A 22,208-nucleotide genomic window follows, 5' to 3' on the forward strand; every position below is an offset into this window, starting at 1 on the left:
GGGGGTGTGAGGTGGAGGGGGTTGAAATATTTCTTATTGCCTAGTTTTAACTCGGTTGCAGTGCCATCGAGGCTAAAAAAACATGAACAACCAAATGCAATGTCTAAAACAATGTGACTCAAAATACATAGTGAAATGACTGATAAGTTATTTAGTAAGTTAAATTTTACTGTGGTAGTAAATCACCAAATGAAGGAAATTATCTAGGATGTGACCTGAATTGTTAACAATTGTACAAATTATATCAGGAATCTGCATCAGAAAAGAAGCTTCTTACATATCAGGAGTTGTAAATGTTGGTTCAACTGACTTTAAGAGGCTTTTTTTTAAACTTGGAACCTAGAGTTGAATTGCAAGTACAACTTATGCAAAAAGTTTTTTTTTAAAAAGCAAAAAAGTGGAGTTATCCCATACTATCATAGCAAACCGTGAAATGCATTACAAGTGTTGTGTAGTAATTTTAATTTACAAGGTATTGTCAACTTGCATTACATTTAGTGCAAATAATAACACTTCCAATGTACAACTTACACACGTACAAAGTGTGTGGATTAGTGACATAGTATCAAAATTAAAAACAACAGCTATATTCCTCAGCGGACATGGAGCGCAGATTTGATAAATTAATGATCCAAAATCCTTCGGAAACCAGCGAGCGAGGGTCACGACCTCCACCTCCCATAAAGACTCAGATTCGATGACACAGATGGCAAATACAAAAAGATCCACAGTTGTTTTGAATGATGAGGTATGATCACGGTGTGAAATGCTGAAACTCCGGACCCCTGCCCGCTCACCCACGTAAAAAAGCACTTCCCGCCACTGTCCATAAATGCACGTGTGGTGGTTGTAAGGAAATTTGACCAGGCTTGCACTGGCGTCTTAAGGCATTCCTAGGCGTAGTTTATCATGGTCAGTCACTGTGCACTGCGCGTGTCACACGAAATGCAATTGTCGCGCTGGAATGCTAAATTTTGGGTGCAGGGGAGGAACCAAATGTGCACGTAGACAAAAACAACAACAACAACAATCAAGCCCAGACTAAAATTCAGGGGCGAAGCATTGGGGGGAAAAAACCTGCCTAACTCTTGATTAACAAGCAGATAAAATGTGATTTTTCAACTTTAAAGTTTCCTTGGCACGTCTGCCAGCATCAAATTCAAGCGTTTTAACAGTCCATTCACATTTGTCACTTTGGTAGACTGTGTTTTTTTTCTGTACAATAAGTCATGTTCCAACGCTCGCTCTCCCGAGAAGCCGTTACAAATATAAAGATCTCCGAGAGAAATGCATTCAAAGAAAAAAAGAAAGTTTCTCCCTCTGATTGATGCGCTCACTTAGTTTTCTCTCTTTAGCAGCAGCAAACGTGTAGCGTCGTTGCTATTGGTTAGCCCCAAAAAACAAGTATGCGAGCCTAAGAAATGTACAAAACAATCTACAAAAAAACCACAAAACTGGATAACAGCCATCTGAAAACGACTGAGGGGGAAACTTTATACATAGAGGGACCCGCAGATGCCACGCTGGACGAACAAATACTGATGGAATTAAGTCGCGCCCCTGGTCTCGTCTTTGAGGTGGTCCTCGCTGCGGGACGCTTGTTGCGTGCCGTCGTCTTTCGGGGGATACAGTCCTGGCTTCCTGAGGAGGAAATCCATGTATACACTTGACGAGGGACAAAAGGAAACTCGGGGAAAACATATTACTGACGTCTATTTACCTCTCAAAACAGGATGGGCTTCCCCGAAGTCTTGTCCTGGACGTAGGAGGTGAAACGCTTGAGGAACTTGGGGTACTCTCGCTTGGCAACGGCCCGGAGAACCGAGGCCGGAGCCCACCCGCCGGGATTAACTGACGAACGAAGCGTTACGTCAGGAACGATGACATTTTGCCTTTTGCCGTTAAAGGCTTTGTGTGCTCACCGTTGGCAACATAGGTGATTTTACAGAGGATGTTATCCCTGCTGATTTCTTTATCGCCCTCTGGTGGGCTGACCAGGGTTTGGCAGATCATGGCAACGTTGATCTTGGCTCGAACGCACCGATTCGAAGGCTGTAAGACAACAAATGAGGTATGTTTGAGTTATTATGATTGCAAATCACGGCCAATTGACCACTTGGCTTTTTTTATTTACAAAATTACAACGAACATATTTGTTAAACCAAAAATGTTTTACGAGATCAACAATTGTTAAATAGCGGGTAAAATTGACTTGTTTTGATGAGTTTATAATTTGCATATTGTAAACCAGGTCTCCATTTCTTTTTTTAATCATTGCACTTATGTTGAAGTGAACTTACCGCTGCCTTTTCGTGGTCCACAGAAAAGTTGCACACTAACCAGGTGTCAGGGTCATTTTCGTTGGTTGCCAGAATCTTCCTGATGGCCGACAGGTAGAGGATGTCTCTCTGCGAGGCCGGCCACACCCTCTGCGACGTGAACACACGCGGTCAACACCATGGCGAGTGTCTGTCCCTCGCAGGCGACGCGGGGGCATGCAGGGCTTTACCTTGTGTGTTTGATAAACGATGACGGCGTTGTCGGAGAGCGTTTCCACCACGTTGAAATTTTCAATGGTGGCTAAGGAAAATAGAAAAATTGGACTTTTGCACATGGAATGGCTTCCGCTGTGCTGACATGAAATGTAAAACCTACTCTCCCAGTCCATGCGCACGGCCGTGTCCCAGAAGTAATGGCAAAGCTCATGACCCGTCACCCCTTTGACAGCATGCGTCGCTTTAAGGGGATCCAAAACGATACCATTCTCTTCCACTTCTCTTCTATACACCTGGAAAATAAATAGGTATGGCCACCTAGGGATGAATACATGCAAGTATAGTGCAAATAGACCCAAATTCATTTGAATAAAAAACCTTTGGAGAGGTTAAAGAGACAGCCAGCCACAAATGTCACTCTTTGAAAGGACTGTTCAAAATCTGCTCGAGTACTCAATTAAAATTGCTCAGTCCACCTTTAAATACAAAGTGTTTTCTGTCACTTTAATACATTGTTGTGTATATTTCTAAAGCGGTCGGGTGAGTGTGATTTCTCAGGTAAACAAATAACAGCGTCACCTCCTACGCAACTTCTCACCTTCATCTCCCCTTCCTCGATGACCAGCTGCCAGTTGGCGTCTCCACCCACATCCTGAAGCGAGTATGTCATATGATTCTGTACCATCTCTTCCACCTAGAAAACAGGAAGTGCCTAAATTGTAGTCACGGTGATTACCATTTCTTGTTAGTCAGAAAACCATATGCAGAAAGGACGGAGATGGAATATGGGATCATTGGCATTCCAAAAAATATATAGGTATTTTATATATAATTAAACAATAAAATAACCTTGCCTTAAACCGTCATGTTGGTTTTAACCCATTGGACTAATTTACTTGGAATTTTTTTTAAAGAATAAAAATGGCTGACCCTTTACAGGGGGCTCATTTAACACTTGGCTGCCATTTTACGGCACAAGACGCCCAATCCATTTGAAAGTCACTTCCTCTATAAAGGGTCTAAATATTATTTTTAGTCATAAGTGAAAGGTTTTAGTTTTGTAGCAGGGTCCAATGTGTGGCACCCAGTAGCAGAAACGTTATCGCAGCGATGTAGGGAATTCATCAAGCAAACAAACCCAGTGGCTAGTAAACAAATACGCTTAATATGACACACAAGGGGTGAGGAAAAAAAAAGATTAAACCAGGTTGAAGGTTCAATGTATCAAGGCCACAATGTAGAGTGTTTGCCAAAGCAACCGCAGAGAGGTTGGAATGAACTCATAAAGTGGATACAAATTTATCTTTACTGGGTAAGTTGAAAATATTCCGTTCTTTCTGCTCATGCACGCTGTGATAAAAAGCATGCGTGGCTCGCACATACAAGGGCCATCCAAATTACCTGAGTGCTGAATCTGTGAACATCATCTGAGGCACTGACTAGCTCGACAGAGGACACGGAAGAGCAATGACTACGCGCCTGGGCAGCAAAAAGATATTAAAAAGAGAAAGGAATGACAAAGTGGACAAAGCCAAGCACCAAAAGCAGAAAACCCAAGTTTGGAAAATCAACACGTCAAAGATTATTTGGGTTAAATGGCACTTGTGTCAAAAGCATGAGTGATGAAGGGCAGTAATGGGTGCCAAACCTTGGTGGCAAATCTGTGCGTGCTGATGCTGGAGTAGACATCACCGGGAGGAACTGGAGTCAGTCGGGGTATCCTGACCTTTTCGGACTGGCACAGGGAAAGATGCGAATGTCGTAAGGTTTAAGTCAATATGTACACGTTTAAATGCAACAAGGGCAAAGCACACCTGCTCTTCTATTTTGTCTTGTCTGTCGAGCGCAGCATCGACTGCATCAAAGAACTCGTCCTCATTGATCAAACTGTTGGGTCCCTCCTGAAAATGGACAGCAATTAGTCATGCAAGATTTAAAAATGAAACACGAACCACCATGTGACACAAGTGGTTTATCATCAATAGAGCTGAATCTTGCCTCATAGTCAGGGCCTCCATAATGTGACTTTTTCTTTAGTTCATGCATAGCGGACTTGTAGGCACCTTCTACGTGCCTTCTCTTCTCCAGCTCCTAAAAATACATTATTATTATTAATATATGATGGTATACAAGTAATGTAATGATAACCACTGGCTTTTTCTCTGTTACCCTTGACTTAATACATCATGTACGAAAACAAACATCTGCAAGCAAAGTCTGTCTAACATTTGGATAATGTTTCTGACACATAAAAGATGAAGTTTTGAACGTTTCGATTCCCAATCTAAATTAATAAAAAAAAGGGGGAAATACATATATTGAAAAACAAACAAAGTATTGTAATTATTAACTGTAAGTTCGGCAGTTGGATTGGAGGTACTTTTTCATTAAACCCACAAAACTAAATATGGTTGACCATGAAATATTAACACATTGAGATATAAAAATGCTGGCTGGGAAATTGTTACACTGTAATTGTATTGTGCTTGAAATTTAACTCAAAATGGCCACAGGGCAAAAACTACAGCTCAAGAACATCTTTTTTTCAAAATCTAAACAAAGCCACCTACACTTGTTGGTGTATATTGAAAAAGCCCCCCGCCCCCCCCCCCCCCTTTTTAGAGGCATAACAAAGAGCTTTTGGACCAGTGTGTGGTAACAACACTACACTACTCATGACAATGCCCACTTAAAAAAAACGTCACAATGCTCTCAGAGATAGTGCTATCACACAACAGGAACCTGACAAACCAGTCAAATGATTCAACTGCTCTTACACAGATAAAGAAAATAACTAAAGATACTTGTGGGTTTACTGTAACCTCAGCTGTAAGCAAGAGGCAGCTAATAATATTTCACTTGAAAATGAACACAAACGAATGTATTTGTATTTGATGTAACGTGTCACCACTCGCCACAAAACAAACATGACAGTTCTCCCGGCAGCCGTTGACTATAAGCATAGGGGACCTACTTTAAAGAAGAGGCTGCAGGTCCTTAAAGGTATCCAGTTTTGCGTCTGGTACTTGAGCACCTCTGACCGCCGCTGAGGTTTCCACAAATTAAACCAAGACGTCCGAGCAGTCATTTTCCAATCCGGATTCCCCGCGTACGTCACGGTTGCTTGTTAATTCCCTTCCCTATGACACTATAACAGTTATATCTCAGTTTGAACTACATTTAGCTTAGAATGAATTTGTTTCACTTAAGCAGCCAAAACCCCTCCGATCTCTTCCCGGCAATTGTGCTCTTTGGGGTTGGGCGGCAAGGCATCGCGCACTAACTAACTGGTTTGACAACATGAGCAGGGTCGATCAAGAGCAAAGAGCATTCCTTTACTGACACACAAAAACAGACATGCGCGCACACAGGTTTCTAAAGTTCAAGATGAAACCTATGAATCTGTGTTATCGGCAGACCATGGCTTGATGCTTACTGAGGGCAAAGCATGTGTTACTAAATAGGCTTCAAGACCAAAGTTCTCCCAGAAAAACAAATTTCTCCACCTGTCTTGTAACAGATACATCAAAATGAACTCTTGCACATGAAAGAAAACCACAATTCTTATTCAAATTGTAATTGTTTGATGTAATTGATTGATTTTCTTAAAAAATAAGATCAGAAATTGAATGAATGAAAATGATAATTTGCTTCACGTTTACAGACAACCCCTTTGTACTTCATTTTAGTATTTGTATTATATTTTGGTGACGTGTCACTTTCATTTATGTTTCCTGATGGAAATTAAAAGGATCATTTCAACTATTTTTCAGAAGACACGCTAGTATCCTATTATTAGCTGCTTGTGCCAACACATTTTTGTTTTTGGTAATGCAATATCTTAAGATTTTGGGCCACTGGATTTTCAGTAGGTCTCTACTTTAAATGATGCAGAGTCGTAGGGGTGTTGCCTCTGTTTCAACCCTGTTGATTGCCAGAAGGAGGTGCTGATAGTGGAAAATATGACCGTGTGCAGTGGTATACTGTATAACATTCATTTTCAGTTCTGTGATTGCTTTCTTCAGGAAGTGTAGTTTAAATTTGAATTTGATGTAATATCTAAGCACTGCAGGTGGCGGGATTTAGCAACTTAACTTCAAGTGAAGTCAGAGATTTGTGCAAAGCGCTTGTTGAAATATGAATAACATAACATTTATGTAGGCATTCTACATTTAAGGTTGCCCCAAAAAATGTAATTGTTGTTGATCCATTGACATTGCATTGTCAAATAATGCAAGCCATATTCAACAATACAGGGAAAAATGTATAATAGCTTGATACCTTCTCCAGTCTCTTCTGCCAGCTGTCCTCTCGTTTGACCATCAGCTCAATGCAGTGAGACAAAGTGGACAAGATGCCTGCTGTGGTGGCCTTGAAGGTGATTGCCTCCCCTTTGAAGTCTATACCGTTGATGCCTTTGGGACTGGCGGGGGAGAAAACTGGTACAAAAAAACAAAAAGAATGAAAGAAATGGATGAAAGAATGCGACACCTTGCGAGCTAAGTAAAGTATGTTATAAAGAGGACACTAACGTTTCTCTTTGCTGCCGTTATTGTTGTAACAACAATCCCCATCTGGCCTTGAGGTGGCAGGGAAGTCATCGTCATCCTCTTCAACTATTGAGATCAACAATTAGTACAAAATACCAAAATTCATTTGCAAAGCATACCCAATAAAATGTCTCCAAATGCCAATATAATAACTAGCCGCAATGTCATTCATGTAAACACTGTAAAGGAGGAACATTTTCAACAGAAATGAATGCGACCGTTACCCCTGTCCCTGTGAAACTCGTCTTTGGAGACAGCGTCAGCGCAGGAGTCGAAATACTTTTGCAACGTGTCCACTTGTCTGCAAAGAATGTCTCGAAAGGTCTCCATTTCTGCCAACTTTTCGCACAGCCTGTGTCCCTTCTAAACAAGAAGACGGCATTTTAAGACGCAGAGAATTGGATAGGTACTTTTATTGTCCAATGGAGAATGCACCTACCTTGAAAGACGAGGCGGACGTGGCAGAAAAGGAGCTAGCTGCTGACGTGAGAGACAGCATGGAACCATGTCGTCTCAGACTAGATTCTGACCCATACCCGGACTCGGCCTGTTGAATAGGAAAGGCACCCAACGAGGAGGTAGCAGAGAGAAATATTACAAATAGACAATAAAGACTTGGAAAAAAACAGTCTGCAGTTCACATAAAGATCACAGAATGAGGGAAGAAAAGTTTTATTCAGCAGTCAGCAACACTAAACAGTGATGAGCTGGACAAGAGGAGGACCTCCACCTACACTGCCAAACACTAGAGAAACAATGGGAATGGAAAATATGCAGATACAAAACAACCCCACTCTTACCATGTAAAAATAAAGCTTACCCTGTCGAAAAACCTATCGTATTTTGAGATAGCATGGATTAAAAAAAGTGAGTCAATCTTTCAAATCATTTGAAACTGCTTGAAGATTCCTTTTATCAGGCAAAAGATACAAATGTGGACTATTGCCCGTTTAATTGTTTGCTAACAAACAGATGGGTCTTTATCAGGAGCCAAGTAAACAATTGATTTAATCTTTGTGTTATGACTATTTATGAAAACATGTTCGTAAGGTAGCTGTTCTTCAGTGTTGGTTATTGGGTATATTAGCTACACTTAAATAATAACAAAATACTTTTTTTCGTTACATTTTGCTGTATTAAATTTCTTAAACTTTCATTTTATCATTGACTGACTCAAGGGTATTGGAAATAACAACTGTTTCCATTGTAACACAAAGTATGAGTATGCATACAAAAAAAAGTCAACTGTGACCCTTAGTTGAACCAGAAATAGAAACAAGAACCAGGAAAATGTTTCAGTGTTACTTGAGGGCGAAGTATGGGGATTAATAGAATCGTAGTCATATATAGTCACTTTCGATTTAGAGGAAGTCCAGTAATATTGTATTTTTGATTGTTTTGCAGAAGGAAATCCTTTATCAACATCCTGCATGACATTGTTGGCAAATAGCCTTTAAATTTTCACTGACAATTATTTTCTGAGGTTGTGGGCTTTCTAACAAAATTTTAACTTTTTTTTCTCGATCATATTCGATAATTAACTATTACTATCCAAAAATGTCTGTTTTCTTAGGTTTGATGTAAATTGACACCACGGACACCACTATGTAAAAGAAAGGTGTAAGTGGTTCGTTAAAACATTTTTAATCCAAAGAGTTCGCGTCAGAAATGTCCTTTAGATTTACTCCGATTTATGGAGAAGTCAATTTAGCCAATCCTGAATTTATAAAAGGCATGAAACCCTTATGTGCTTAGGTTTTCACTGCGCAAAGAATCTCACTGACATAGGAAACCATTGACATTAACAAAAACAATACTGATTTCCCCCTTTAAATGTGGAACCATTCAACCCCAAGGGGATGCCAATAAAGCCTCCCTCCCACATGTTGCCACTGACTTCATTTTATATATAGGAAAGTCGTGACAAAGCTTGCAAAAGCATGAAATCAGTGAGAAGGGAATATTCTAAGATACAATTAATGCAGTAAAGAAACAAAAATGTTCATTTGTAAAATGTTAATTAGGGTATATATATATATATATATATATATATATATATATATATATATATATATATATATGTATATATATATATGTATATATATATATAAATATATATATATATATATATACATACACACACACACAAAAATGCAATGGGTGCACCTGATTCAGCAGAAAGAATATTTGTATATTTATATCTCATCGATCATTTTTAGATTTCCCTTGTCGCTACTGAACTGCCTTCATATAGTATAGCCTATTTGACAGAGCTAGCTACTATGAGATGGGTTATAATGCCAAAAGCAACTTTCTCAGCAAAAATATTCTGACTACGTACATCTAATTCTAGCTGTTAACATTTAATGCAAAAGGACATGCAAAATAGCGGACACAAAGCAAGATCTGTTAAGGAGCGGCATGCCAGCATGAAATGAGCCCACCATTCGACCATTCCAGCAGCCAAAGCAGAGGAGGACACTGCTGCAGTCCTGGCGCCCTGGTGGCCCCAACATGACCAAGAATCTTCCTCCAGACACAAAAACCTAGTGTGTTCTGATACTTCAGATGCTCTGGTCCAGTACTCCAGTTTCCCCGGACACACCTCAATTGGCTCAAGGCAGCCACACCAACAAAGAAAAGCAATAGAATCAGCTGAGCTTGTTAAGAGACAGCATCAACACATCAGAGGGCGGGGAACTGCCTTTGTGGCAATAGCAGAGCTGAAATGAAGAAGTCCTCAGGAAAGTAAAGCAGCCCAGCTTTTAGTCAGTTCCAATGCAGCCACACACACACTGCATTAATTCATCATGCGAGGACACGCAGCCTGATATGGGAAACCTTTTCATTCTGCCCAACTACATGTGCCGCATCCATTGCTGTCCCTGGGAGCGCGCGAGTGCACGAGCGCGAGCTTGAAAGGAACTCCATTTGCGAGCGTGAATGCATTAGAGAAAAAGATGAGAGCCGCCTGGCGCTGTTTGGATAATAAAACGCATCAGACGGGTGGGCGATGGATGCAGTCTGAGATCACCCGAGACAAGTGGGAAAGTGAGGGACAGAGAGGGGGAGGCCAGTAGGTACAACCTTTTAGAGCTTCTTCTGCTTTACTTGTTTGATTCTTTTTGCTTTTGCTTATTTTGATCACACTGTAGAATGCAACTGTGTCAGCTAGCAGCCTGGAGTATTGGTGGCCAAAAAAGAAGAAGAAAATAAAAATTTGCTACAGTAGCACCCCTTGGAGCATGAGAAAATGGAACAGTCAAATACAGAATTTATGTGTACCTTTTGATTTTTACTCCTAATGTATTATTTATTGAAAGGTGCACTTGAAGTTTGTACATTAATCATAACATTTCACACTACCAAGACAAATGTGTTTGATTTAGACAAACAATCTTGAAACCACTAATAATAATAAATAAAAACACCAATATTTGGTGCAATTGTATTAAGACCAAACAAAACTATCTACAAACATTTTAACTACATGGACCAGGGTGTCCAGAAAAGGACATTTTGCATGCCAATGTTCGATCCTAGGTCGATTGTGGAATAATTGCCCACCTCGGATGTAAAAAGTATCAAATTATGAAGTTGTTGGTTGTTTTTTTTGCTCCAACATGGGGCAGTGCAGAGCAGACAGGCTCACTAATCACAACAACCCACAGGTAACAGTGCACTGGGGTCACTGCAGAGCGCAGTTCAAACATAACCCTGGAATAATCACACACTTCTACTAATGGACCAGAGACCTGCGGTCATTCGCACTCAACTGACATTGTGAATGTCAGCAGCAATGTCAGCCAGATACACCACCACCATTTTACTTTTAAAAAAAGATGAAGCTCACAGAGAAGTATATAAATAACTTTTGTTTGTCTTTTTGTCTGTAATATGTTGCTGTTATGTGCACATAAGGGACAAGCACCTATAGTCACATGCCATTTTATCCATGTTTGATTATAAACACAATAGCTATACCGTAAAGATAAAATATAGGTCTTGTTTAGTTATGCTTTCATTATTTTACATTTATTTTATTTTTTACATTTCTGACCAAATCCATTCAATATACCTAAAAATCGTAATTCTCAATTTATTCAGATGCAAAGCTCTATATCAAAACGTATTTATTTCTAAAACGCCTTCACAACAGTTGCAGCTATGCCAAAAGTACTTGGCAGAGTTTTGCTAAGGAAGCCTAAATACTAACCACACAAAACAGTACACACCCTGCTGGCTGACAAGTATCCTAATTTCCTAATAATACAACACTCATTTATTACTGACGTTCCAAAACTGCCCTAGAAGAGCATTTTTTTTCTCTGTACTTGTGATATATATACTTCTCTGATTTGCATGTATTCCTGATTAAAAAATACATACTTTAGTATTTTCCTGTTTTTCAAAAATATATCTTTTGTTATTTTTCTCACGTGTGTGTGGTCAGCCCCTCACCAATTCAACTTGCATTCTCATCACCTGAGTGCAGCTATTACTAAGCTGTCAAACACATCACCCTGTTGGCACGGGTGTTTGAGCTCGCATACTAAAGAAGAATGCGTGTCCTGCTTGTGACTTTTTGTTCTGCTGGCGTCAGCTACGGCTATAAATTAGTTGCATTTTGTAGTCAATAAAGCCGTTCACGGACTAACGTCTCTCATGATCCTTGGAAGAGGAATAGTCTAAAATGCATGATCACTGGACATTTTATTTTTCTCTATGTCACGCGCATCAGAAAAGAGGAAAATGCTTAACGTTCATGAAATCCAAAATATTGAGTGAAGATGTTGAAATAGATGTTGTTATAGCAACATCATATTTTACAATATAGATAGATGTTACCAAACTGTTTGGGAGCAGCTGCTGAGACTCGAATGACTAAGGATGACCCCTTATTATACACATTTAGATTCCAAACATTCCCAAGGATAAGGACATGGAGAAAGGAGAGACGTCAACCCGAGCAAGCATCTGTCCATATTCCTGCCACACCCATCCAAGCGATTATCCAAACAGCCATGAACAAAGCTAATTGTGACTTTGAGAACCAAGCGTTGATTCAATACAGTAATTGGGACGCTGATGACTCTGGTAATTGGCAACACTACTGACATATTGCTGAACCAGCCAAAAACAAAAAGCATCTGTACCAGAGAATACACCCATCAGGGTGTCACAACCATGCTGCTGACAAGCCAGTCAGGTCAGTGGATATTAAGACAATTAAAAAAGGATTGGCATCACCAAGTTCACAGAGAGAATGGGAGAAAATAAACATGAAACATTTCCACTTCATGACAATACTATATGGGAAAAGTAGAAAGGAATCGTAGGCTAAAATCTATAACAAACAAGAAACATTTTTGTTTTTAGCTGTTTTTGCTCTTTGGTTATCAGGAGTTCATCGTGGGTTGGGTAAACCAAACAATGAAATCTGACCAAAATGCAGAGGGGAAAAAAGTCATGCAAAACAGTGATTCTGATGCTTCTATGCTTGCTACTTACTGTGCAAACTATAATACAACAATAACGAAAAGGAATAAAAATAACTGGCTATAACTGTGGATTTTTCATTATAGGCTAATTTTACATTGTTAAGATGCATATTTAATTATCTTTATTTGTTTTTAGGGTGATTTTTTCTAGTTTTTATTCATTTTCTTGTTTCTTGAAATTTTAGTTTGGTTATTAATGTCCCTAATTTTCAAATTTCTTGTTAGTTTTATCAACCCACAATACAATTTTGGTTAGTTATCGTTTCTTTTTCGGACTTACAGTTTATGTTAACGCTGAGTAAGACTTTTCAATTGTAATTTTTGTTATTTAATTTGCATTTGACAGTGATAATGTTGGCAACGACATAGATCGACTGTTGATTATGAAGTTGAACATAACAAATCCACATGGATTTAAAAAAAAAAACAAGCAAAAACAAAATTATCAGTTAAGTTTGTCTCTATTTACCCACCTTGTGTACCTCAATGGACTCGATCCACTGGAGTCTGTGCTCCGGGTCTTCAGCTCGAAGGTACCAAACGCTGTCGTTGACACTGATGTCAAAACGACACTCGTCAAACTCATGCGGCTGCAGACAAAGATGAGGAAATATCAAGAACTCCGTTCTCTGTGACTGAATATTTTGCAAAAAAAACATTGTAACATTTCAGTTACCATTTCAACCAAGGACTGATCACATAAAAAGCATACTATGATGTATCCAAAGTTGTCTATTATGACAATGGCTGCCTAGCAATGCAATGACATGTGGATTCAATAGTTTTTTTGCCACACAATAAACAAGAATGTTAATGAAAACCCGATGTTTTACTCCACCAAACAAAACTCACAGTAACAACTAAAAGAACATCTAAGAGCATGCCTCCACCTGACCACAGGGTCGTGACAACCTCAACTCCTACATTCAGCCGGAATTCTTAACTATTTTACGCTCCCAAGCTGAAATGTGCCCCACCCACCTCCAAACACCAAGTGCACAAGGCACCCAACCGAAGTGGAGAACGGAATTCCACCGTTTCCTCTGAGATTGGAATTTGACCGTTGCACTCAGCAGGCAAACGATGTGCACGACGACGGCTTCTGGTGTGAAATAAATCACAGTTGACCGGATTCTCCTCGGCTGACACGGCTGTCAGCTGACACGACCTCACGTTGTCCCCGTTTAACTAGATTCGCTCATACTGCACTCGTGCTTTTTGGCTGGCTGACAAACAGCAACATACAGCTGCACACGAAACAGAAACCCTAAACCTGAATATATCCTAATCTAATCCTGCTCTGTTCCAGGAACCAATAAATATCCATTAGCTACAGGCCAAAATATATGACTTGTCTGCTGGAAGGGGTAAAGCAGTAACCTCTAGCGTATCGAGCCGTGATGCCATTTTAGATTCTAAGCATCCAACGGAGTTTTATCAGACACAGTCCATAAAGCTCTGCTTTTATTGTACACTTTATACCTCCTTAAATTTTCCTGAGCATTCTCATTCCCCTTGTGAAAGTCCTACTGAAGAAATGAGTTCCACGGTGTGTACACTTAACTGTTGTACCTTTCAAATTAGCGGAGTTGTGCTATTTGTCAGAGAGGGTCAAGATAAGATTAAGATCACAAATAAAAAAGTGAAATAATAATATTATTATTTTTTCAAATAGATTGGACATTAATCATGTTTTGTGGTGCTGAATTGATGGGTGAGGCCATTAGGGGATTCTCCCAGTACCTAGACACATATCGTTAAAGTATATAATTGTATATGTTTTATTTTTCATTTTCATGAGGAAGATGCTGCTTTCATTTTTAACCTTATTGGGGTGTCGTAGCCTAACTTGAACAGGAAGAGCAGCGGACGCATGATGCTGCATTTTTAAGGCCACAGGACAGTCCACTTGATAGCAATGTCCTTTTCGATATTTAGGGAGACTTCTAATTACCATGTTGGTGATTTGTGTGTTATAGAAAAGGCATACTTGGCACTGTGTGTAATAAAATAATCTAATTACAATACACTAAGCCAGGCTGCAAAGCGGCCTTTTATGTTGTAAAGTATTTAATCCTATTGCACAAATCAGCGAAAAAACAACTGTTTGCTTCTGTACTAGACAGTGGCATGTTTAGGAGAAAAAAATGAAAATAATGAACCAGATTAACTGGTCAAAGAAATGTTAAGTGTGTTGTTGAGCAGTGAACGGGTCCTTTAACTCTTTCAGCGGCATTGACATTGATAGACTTCCAATCGTGTGGCTATTTTCTTGGCTCTTCCGTTGTGAAATTAAATGAATTAGTCATCGGTAGACGCCTAATTCATTTTAAGCGAGAGATCTGACAGCAAATTATTTTAGATCCCTCCCAGTTCAAATAGATAGGATGTCACTGACAGCCAATGAGTAAAAAAAAAACTTTGATTTGCAACCCCATTTTAGATTGTGATCCTGCCTGTTATCTGGACAACAAGTTAATATTTACCTCTCTATCTTCAGGAATGGCTTAAGGAATAACTGCATGCAGGTGACTGAACCAAAACACAGGCTTCACTCAAAGCTCTGAAGTACTAAATGCATAGATTTCAGTGCTCTTGAGCATGACCACACGCTTGCTCAAGTTTCTTCTAAGATTACTTACTGTGATAACAGCCTTATTGAGACACAAAGATCCCCTGCAACCATATTCCCGTTCATCCTCTGACTTGTAGTAGCTCAAAGCGTTGTTCTTCAACACAACCCATCGGTCCTGCCATCCGTGGATGTAATTGGTCCACTAGAACCAAACAAGCTCAGTTATTGACTTTAATCTGCCAGCATAGCTATATACTTGTAATATGTAACTTCAAAAAATGCTCATTTACCTTGCTCAGCACGCCTCCGAACTCCACAGGTTGTGCGGATTCTGGTTCCGCATCTTCGTCTGACCCGGAGGTTGAGCTCTTTTCGGACATTTAAATCCAAGATTCAGAAAATCAAATAGGCTTTTTAATCAGCGGAACTCGCTGGCTAGAAATCGATTAAAGAAATGTCCCGAATGCCGTAGATCGCGGTATGGGGTTGGGGGGGGAAATAACAGGCTGGGAAAGATCGCTTTGGAGAGAAAAAGCTTGACACTCCAACCTCGACAATTCCCTTTTGCAGGGTTTGTTTTGAAACTGACGTCGATCAGCACCGAGACAAAGCCAGTTAGCGTAAACTGTTAGCTGTCAAACCAAACCAACAAATGCAACTTGACGCGTAACTTGTGAGCCCAACGACAGTCGCGCTCCGCACACGAAAGAACGGTCGATAAAGGCCCTGGCGTGTCCACCGATCTCGACTAGGAAGCTACAAATGACGACGAAAGGGACCGCATTGCTGCTTTATTTCCGCGGTTTTGTTAGCAACAGCCAAGGGCTTCACTAGCTTGTCATTCGGGTCGAGGGGGAGGAGCCGAAGCCACGCTTTACTTGTGTATATATCCGAAAAAGACAAGCATCAAGTTAACGAACATTTCCAGCGGAAACCATAGGAAAGTCTTTCAAAACAATTGACTCCAAGTTTCTTTTATTATAAAACAGCACACGTCAAAGCTTTGTTTTTTTTGTTCTTATGTATTTTATTAAGAAAAAAATAAAATTCATAAAAAAAGAACTACATCTAGTTTATAAAAAATTATGTTCATAGTATTCGCTTGTTGCCTGCCATTGACAACAATACAAGTCCTCATTCTTTTAAGTTGGTTGGCATTTTTTGGAGCCAATGGGTTAAATAAGTGCCCTATGAATCATGTAAACTATATATTGAGTCACCGTTGACGTAGGATTTCGCTGTAAAAGCACAATTAAAAAAACGTCATCTGGATGTGACGTTAAGTGTCATTAGAGGCGTTTAGCGCAACCGTAAAATTGCGTTTTTTTTTTCAAACATCATTTGACAAACAATCATCAAAACTAAAATAAAACGACCGAGCAAATACAAATGTCATATATTAACACCTTAAAATTAGAAACACACAATAAAAGTAGTCAATCTATTACAGTTTTATCTTTCAAATTTTCACCGGAAAATACATTTTACATTTCCGTCAATGACTCGTAAACACGGAAGTGCCGGCAAAATCCCAATTACGCCAATGTTATTTTGTAACGTAGACGTTTGACAGCTGTTCTTTAGATGCATCTCCTCGGTATGGTTTTAAATGTTACGCATACACACTATTTATTTTTCATAGATAATGCTGTGCATATGAATACCTGACTAAAAGTTATTGTTATTACTGGAGAGATCAAAATACAATTTCCACAGGACGGAGATCATTAGGATGGAAAATGGCACTACAGCAACAAAAGGAGAAGGCTTCCTCTCCAGAATGGCGCTCAATGACAACAAAGCTGGTATGGAAGGTCTTGACAGAGACAAAATCAACAAGATCATCATGGAAACATCGAAGGTAGTAACAAAACACAATCATTCCCTTTTTTGGAGCCCCAATCCTGCAATAGTCACAGTCATAATCCTTAGTAGAAACCTATTGTGTAGTGAAGTGCAAATGTTTTATAGCTGTGCAGTACTGTATCCTTCTTTGAAATGGGAGTTCTTGTAAAGATTGTACCCAGCCTTGTGTGAAATCTCATGCCCTCCAAAAGTAATATACAACTGTGAAAAGATGTGCTATTATAACTGTTCAATGATAGATCTCTCTTATGTTGTCCTTGCCCTTCACTTGAAGGGATCCAAGTTTTATGAGAATGAGTTGAAGAAAGAGCATCAGGTGAACCAGCGCATTGAGAAAATGATGTTGCAAAAAGCACAGATCACGCAACAGCAGTTAAGGAAAGCCCAAGCTCAGGTAGTGGTCTGTAAACATTGTTAAAATCTGAGAACATTAGATTTAGCTTCCATCAATGCCTTCCCGATAGGTGGAGAGGATGGCCTCTCAGATGGAGAAGCATCGTGATTTGAGACGCGCAATTGTGCATGTGGACATGGACGCTTTCTACGCTGCAGTGGAGATGAGAGACTGTCCTGAACTCAAGGACAAACCCATGGCTGTTGGATCAATGAGCATGCTGGTTGGTCAAATTAATATATTATTAATGTATATACCTTTTTTTACTCTCTGGTCGCTCTCTGGTTTTATTTTCTCTTCATTTAACTGATTATGTGGTTGTTTTTGATAACCTAACTTCTCACGTATGCTTTTGTAGTCTACATCAAACTACATTGCCAGGAAATATGGTGTTCGGGCAGCTATGCCAGGATTTATAGCTAAAAAACTTTGCTCCAACTTGGTCATTGTTCCATGCAACTTTGATAAATACAGATCAGTGAGTAATGAGGTGAGAGAGAAACATCTCGCATTGTAGACACAAGCACAACTACTACCAACTACATCCTCATGACTTTTTGTGTCTATTTTTTTCAGATCAGGGAAATATTTGCAGACTATGATCCACAATTCCAACCAATGAGTCTGGATGAAGCCTATCTGGACTTTACAGAGCACCTAGAATTGAGAAAAAGTTGGCCAGAGGCTTCGCGAACACATCGCTATCGCTCTACCAGTAATGATACAGACATTATTTCATTATTTGAAACAAACATACATTATTAAATAATGTTATGTCTGAATTGTTGATTTTTCTTCACAGGCAAAGCAAAACCTGACCAACTGCAGGAATCAGAGGTGCAAGGCCTCTCCCCTGTGTTATTTGATGACAGCCCGGGCTCTTCTCAGTCTTTATCAGGTTCGGAAGCTGCTGATCCAACGGGTAAAGCCACCGAGGTGTTTGGTACATCTGTAGAGGAGGCTGTGAGAGAAATGTGTTTCCGCATTGAGCAGAAGACCATGTTGACTGCCAGTGCAGGTGAGAAAAAAACAAACAATCAAACAGAAAATGGAAGCTGTTAAAATGGCTTATTTTCCAATGTTTTAAGTGATCTTCCAAAGTCCTTCTGCCAATGCTAAGTTTCAAATTTGCTCACGGTATAATGTCACACTGTGCCTTATTATGCAAGTACTTTTGTGCATCCTTCTTCCTCTTTGCCCACTTGTATTGGGAGTGCTGATCAATGAGAGAAGCCATCTTTGCCACTTTCTGGTTCTAAACTGTGCTGCATTAAGGAAACAGTTGTATTCAAATCTTAACACATGCATTTGCTATAGTTTAGTGCAATCGTTTTGTCCAACAAATAGTTCCAAAGTCATTATTTTTTATGCCATTATAAATGAAAATAAAACAATTGTGGTTGATTAAAAAAAATCAATTTGCTCACATTTAAATTATTTTCGCCTTTTCCCTTTTTACTAGTTTTTTCACCTGATATTGATGTATTCTGCCTCATTGTCCAGGAATTGCTCCAAATATGATGCTAGCCAAGGTGTGCAGTGATCGGAACAAGCCTAATGGACAATACAGACTGGCATCCACCAGAGAGGCTGTCATGGAATTCATCCAGAATCTTCCAGTTCGCAAAGTACGCTACATTTGCGTTCACATAAAACATAACGAAAACCCTGGCGTATTGTTATCAGTGAATACGTGATGAAAAAATATTTAACTTGTGTTTGTTTTTACAGGTGTCGGGCATAGGAAAGGTGAGCGAAAAGATGCTGAATGCTCTGGACATCAGTAGCTGTGCTCATCTCGGCCAAGAGATGGCAATGTTGTCATTGTTGTTTTCTGAGACATCATGGCATCACTTCATGCAGGTTTCCTTAGGCTTGGGCTCCACATACATCGTGAGGTAATTCATCTACATATTAAAGTCAAGATAAGGGGCTTAGCGAGAATTTACCTTGCTTTGTTTTCATGCAGGAACGACGAAAGAAAAAGCATGAGCACGGAAAGGTATAATTTTCAAGAAGAATTGTGATTTTGTTACTTGTCTACCAGTTGTCACTCTACCCATCCTTTCTTACAATTAATAGAACATTTAAAGAACTCAATAAGTCTGAGGAGCAGCTGTCTTTATGTAGAGAACTTTGTGAAGACTTGGCACAAGACCTGAAGAAGGAAGAGCTCAAGGTACTGCACCCTTGACAAACACATTAACTGCACTTATTTTGAGTACTTTGCAGCACTGACATTATAAATATGAAATATAACATAAAAGATAAACATGTATGTTTTATTTAAAAAAATATTTTACTCTTATTAAAAAGATAAACATTTATAATAATAATAATCGGACATAGCCCCCTGTCGTCGTTATCACAACACAAAAAGCCTACTATTAGGTCTTTATTCGCTATATTTTACCGAAATAGAATGCTAGATAATTCATGTGATACTTGCGGATGCATACTTTTTAATTCCCGCTGCCTTTTAAAGGAAGAATTGGAAGTTTGGTCAGTCACCACCCCCTGCTCGGCTCCTGATGCGGTCTCGCTAGCTATAGGAAATGGATGCCCATTAAACAGACAGCAGGGGTCACTCTCAATGCTCGAGAATGTCTCCCAGGGAGCGTTACATTGCTATGAAAGTGTGTGTATAACTGCCTATCTGTTCGTTTAACTCTCAAAGGGAAAAACCATCACGCTGAAGTTGAAGAATGTCAACTTTGAGGTGAAAACCAGGGCATTGACGCTACCATGTGCCATCGCCACCGCGGATGAGATCTTCGCTGTGGCTAAAAACCTTCTTAAGACAGAAACAGAGAATGAAAGTCCACTGAGACTGAGGCTTATGGGTAATTAAATATTGTGACACAAAAAAAACTGACAGCAAAAACCTGCCCTGCAGGTTATAAATATGCCAATACATTAACATACTTAAAACAATCATTACGACTTTTGTGCTACCTCACAGTAATAATATATTTTTATTCACATGGGTAACTTTGTGTAGGTGTTCGGATCTCTGCCTTTGTCAGCTCGGATGATAAAAAGCCCCTGCAGAAGAGCATCGTTAGTTTCCTCCAATCGGGCAAGGTGGACCCCCGAGGCTCCTCCCAGGAAGTAAATCAACATCTTGAAGAGGCTCAGCTCTTTTGTCCTTCCACAGCACAGACATGTCAGGCTAAAGAGTCTTCCTGGCAGAGGAAGAAAGAGGGCTTAATGGAGGACAAGCCTGTTGATCGATCACAACTATCTTTTTTTCAAAAAGCCCATGCCAAGAGACTGCAGCTTCAAATTTGTTCAGAAAGGAGAGAAAATGAGGTGACTGTATCCATGCTTACAGGTAGAGATGATGACACACACAGAGTGGAGTTACCCAAAAAGGGGGTGGGGCCAGCGAGTGCTGCCTCACACTTTTCAGAAATTGGTAGCGTTTACCCTTGTGAGGTTCGAGCATCGACATCAGGCTCAGCGTCAAACTGCCTCACCTGCCCGGTGTGTTTCAGAGAGGTTAACACAGATGATTTGACTATCTTCAACAATCATATAGACACGTGTCTCAGTGAAGGAGAATTCCATATATCTAACTGGAGCTCAGATGTATACAAAGACCTTAAACAAAATGAGGAGCCTGGCTCTGATGCAAATGAGGAGCAAAAGAAGAGGAATGAACAAGTAGAATCAAATGGGCAGGACCAGCACAACTTGAAAAATGATTGCGTTCAGAAGGCCACGTTGATCGAGTGTGACGGCGAAGCAGTGACCTCGCATCAACCTCAGCTTTCTCACAATGAAGGTCCTGACCTCATTTGCCCGGTGTGTCAGCTGACCCAGGACACAAATGATCTCAGTATTTTTAATAGCCACGTTGACCTCTGCCTGAATCACGAAGTGCTGCAAGAGATGGCGACATCACCCTTAGTTGAAGTTGCAAAGGGTATTGTAATAGGTGAGTTTCATTTAATTAGGTATCATTCAAAACCTAGTGACCAGTATATTCATTAATTGTGTTGTCATTGATGAAATCTGTAAATATAGGCATCCTAAGTATTTTTTCCATTTACAGACAAAAGGCAGGCAGGCAGGGGTAAAAGCAAACGGTAAGACATTTGTCATTATCAATTGATTTTGTTTTTCTATTTTGGCATTTGGCAGCCCGTGGTGCCTGAAGTCTGCTGGGATGGGCTCCAGCATCCCCTGCGACCCCTGGATAAGCGGTTGAGAAAATGTGACTCGCTGTCATGTTTATTTTCTGAATCGAGTGCGTTGATTATTCTGTGTTTTTTAACATTTCTATTATCATTTATTTTATTACAGACGAGACTCACCTTCATATCTACCGTGTAAAAAGGCAAAAGGTTTGGGGCCTCACAGCACCATTGACAAGTTCTTCAAGGTGATGACGGATGCACAAAGATGATTTCGAATGATGAAGTTAGTGCTGGAAAGAAAATTTTACTCAAATCCACATTGAGATGAAAATGTAAATGAAATAAAATGGTCTGAAGTTAATATTTACCTAATTTCCTGCCATGGACAATGACAGACATCTAATACACTTTTTTCTTTTTGCCGTTATATTGATTTTGATGCCTCGTAAATACTGGGAATACTTCATAAGCATGTATATGTTAATCATAATCAATTTCCTGTAAATCGCAATCAAAATATTTTTGGTGTTTAATTAAATATAACATTATTTATCATGTTTTTAAATATATATATATATTCCATTTAACATTAAATAATGATTGAAGGTTTTGTCTGTATTTCTCTACAATAAAACACACTTCATTTTATGTTGGGGTCTATGGTGAGTAAAGTTTTATTTAAACT

At 39.6% G+C, this 22,208-nt stretch overlaps 2 protein-coding genes across 3 annotated transcripts; one reads left to right on the top strand and one right to left on the bottom strand.

The window, feature by feature from the left end:
- Window positions 1-445: 445 nt before the first annotated feature.
- On the bottom strand, window positions 446-15,989 carry LOC144074753 (ceramide transfer protein-like). Of its 2 annotated transcripts, XM_077601338.1 has the most exons (18): window positions 15,412-15,989; window positions 15,189-15,323; window positions 13,020-13,136; window positions 7,485-7,592; window positions 7,270-7,408; window positions 7,028-7,111; window positions 6,777-6,934; window positions 4,494-4,586; window positions 4,310-4,396; window positions 4,144-4,230; window positions 3,897-3,974; window positions 3,094-3,189; window positions 2,656-2,788; window positions 2,510-2,580; window positions 2,301-2,429; window positions 1,923-2,052; window positions 1,721-1,851; window positions 446-1,641 (listed from the first exon to the last, which is right to left on the bottom strand). In XM_077601338.1, the coding sequence occupies exons 1-17, from the start codon at window positions 15,499-15,501 to the stop codon at window positions 1,724-1,726; spliced, it is 1,863 nt and encodes a 620-aa protein (XP_077457464.1). In that variant the 5' UTR covers window positions 15,502-15,989; the 3' UTR covers window positions 446-1,641; window positions 1,721-1,723. The 2 variants fall into 2 exon arrangements, with proteins under 2 accessions (XP_077457464.1, XP_077457465.1); XM_077601339.1 differs by lacking the exon at window positions 3,897-3,974.
- A 620-nt stretch (window positions 15,990-16,609) lies between these two features.
- polk (polymerase (DNA directed) kappa) lies at window positions 16,610-22,171 on the top strand. The gene is made up of 15 exons (XM_077601307.1): window positions 16,610-16,718; window positions 16,838-16,982; window positions 17,262-17,381; window positions 17,452-17,604; window positions 17,740-17,871; window positions 17,958-18,096; window positions 18,184-18,399; window positions 18,885-19,009; window positions 19,113-19,279; window positions 19,351-19,383; window positions 19,464-19,560; window positions 20,059-20,224; window positions 20,383-21,321; window positions 21,439-21,472; window positions 21,690-22,171. The coding sequence occupies exons 2-15, from the start codon at window positions 16,854-16,856 to the stop codon at window positions 21,790-21,792; spliced, it is 2,553 nt and encodes an 850-aa protein (XP_077457433.1). The 5' UTR covers window positions 16,610-16,718; window positions 16,838-16,853; the 3' UTR covers window positions 21,793-22,171.
- The last annotated feature ends 37 nt before the right edge of the window (window positions 22,172-22,208 follow it).

The sequence above is a fragment of the Stigmatopora argus genome, chromosome 5, assembly GCF_051989625.1.
Source record: "Stigmatopora argus isolate UIUO_Sarg chromosome 5, RoL_Sarg_1.0, whole genome shotgun sequence".
NCBI lineage: Eukaryota > Metazoa > Chordata > Actinopteri > Syngnathiformes > Syngnathidae > Stigmatopora > Stigmatopora argus.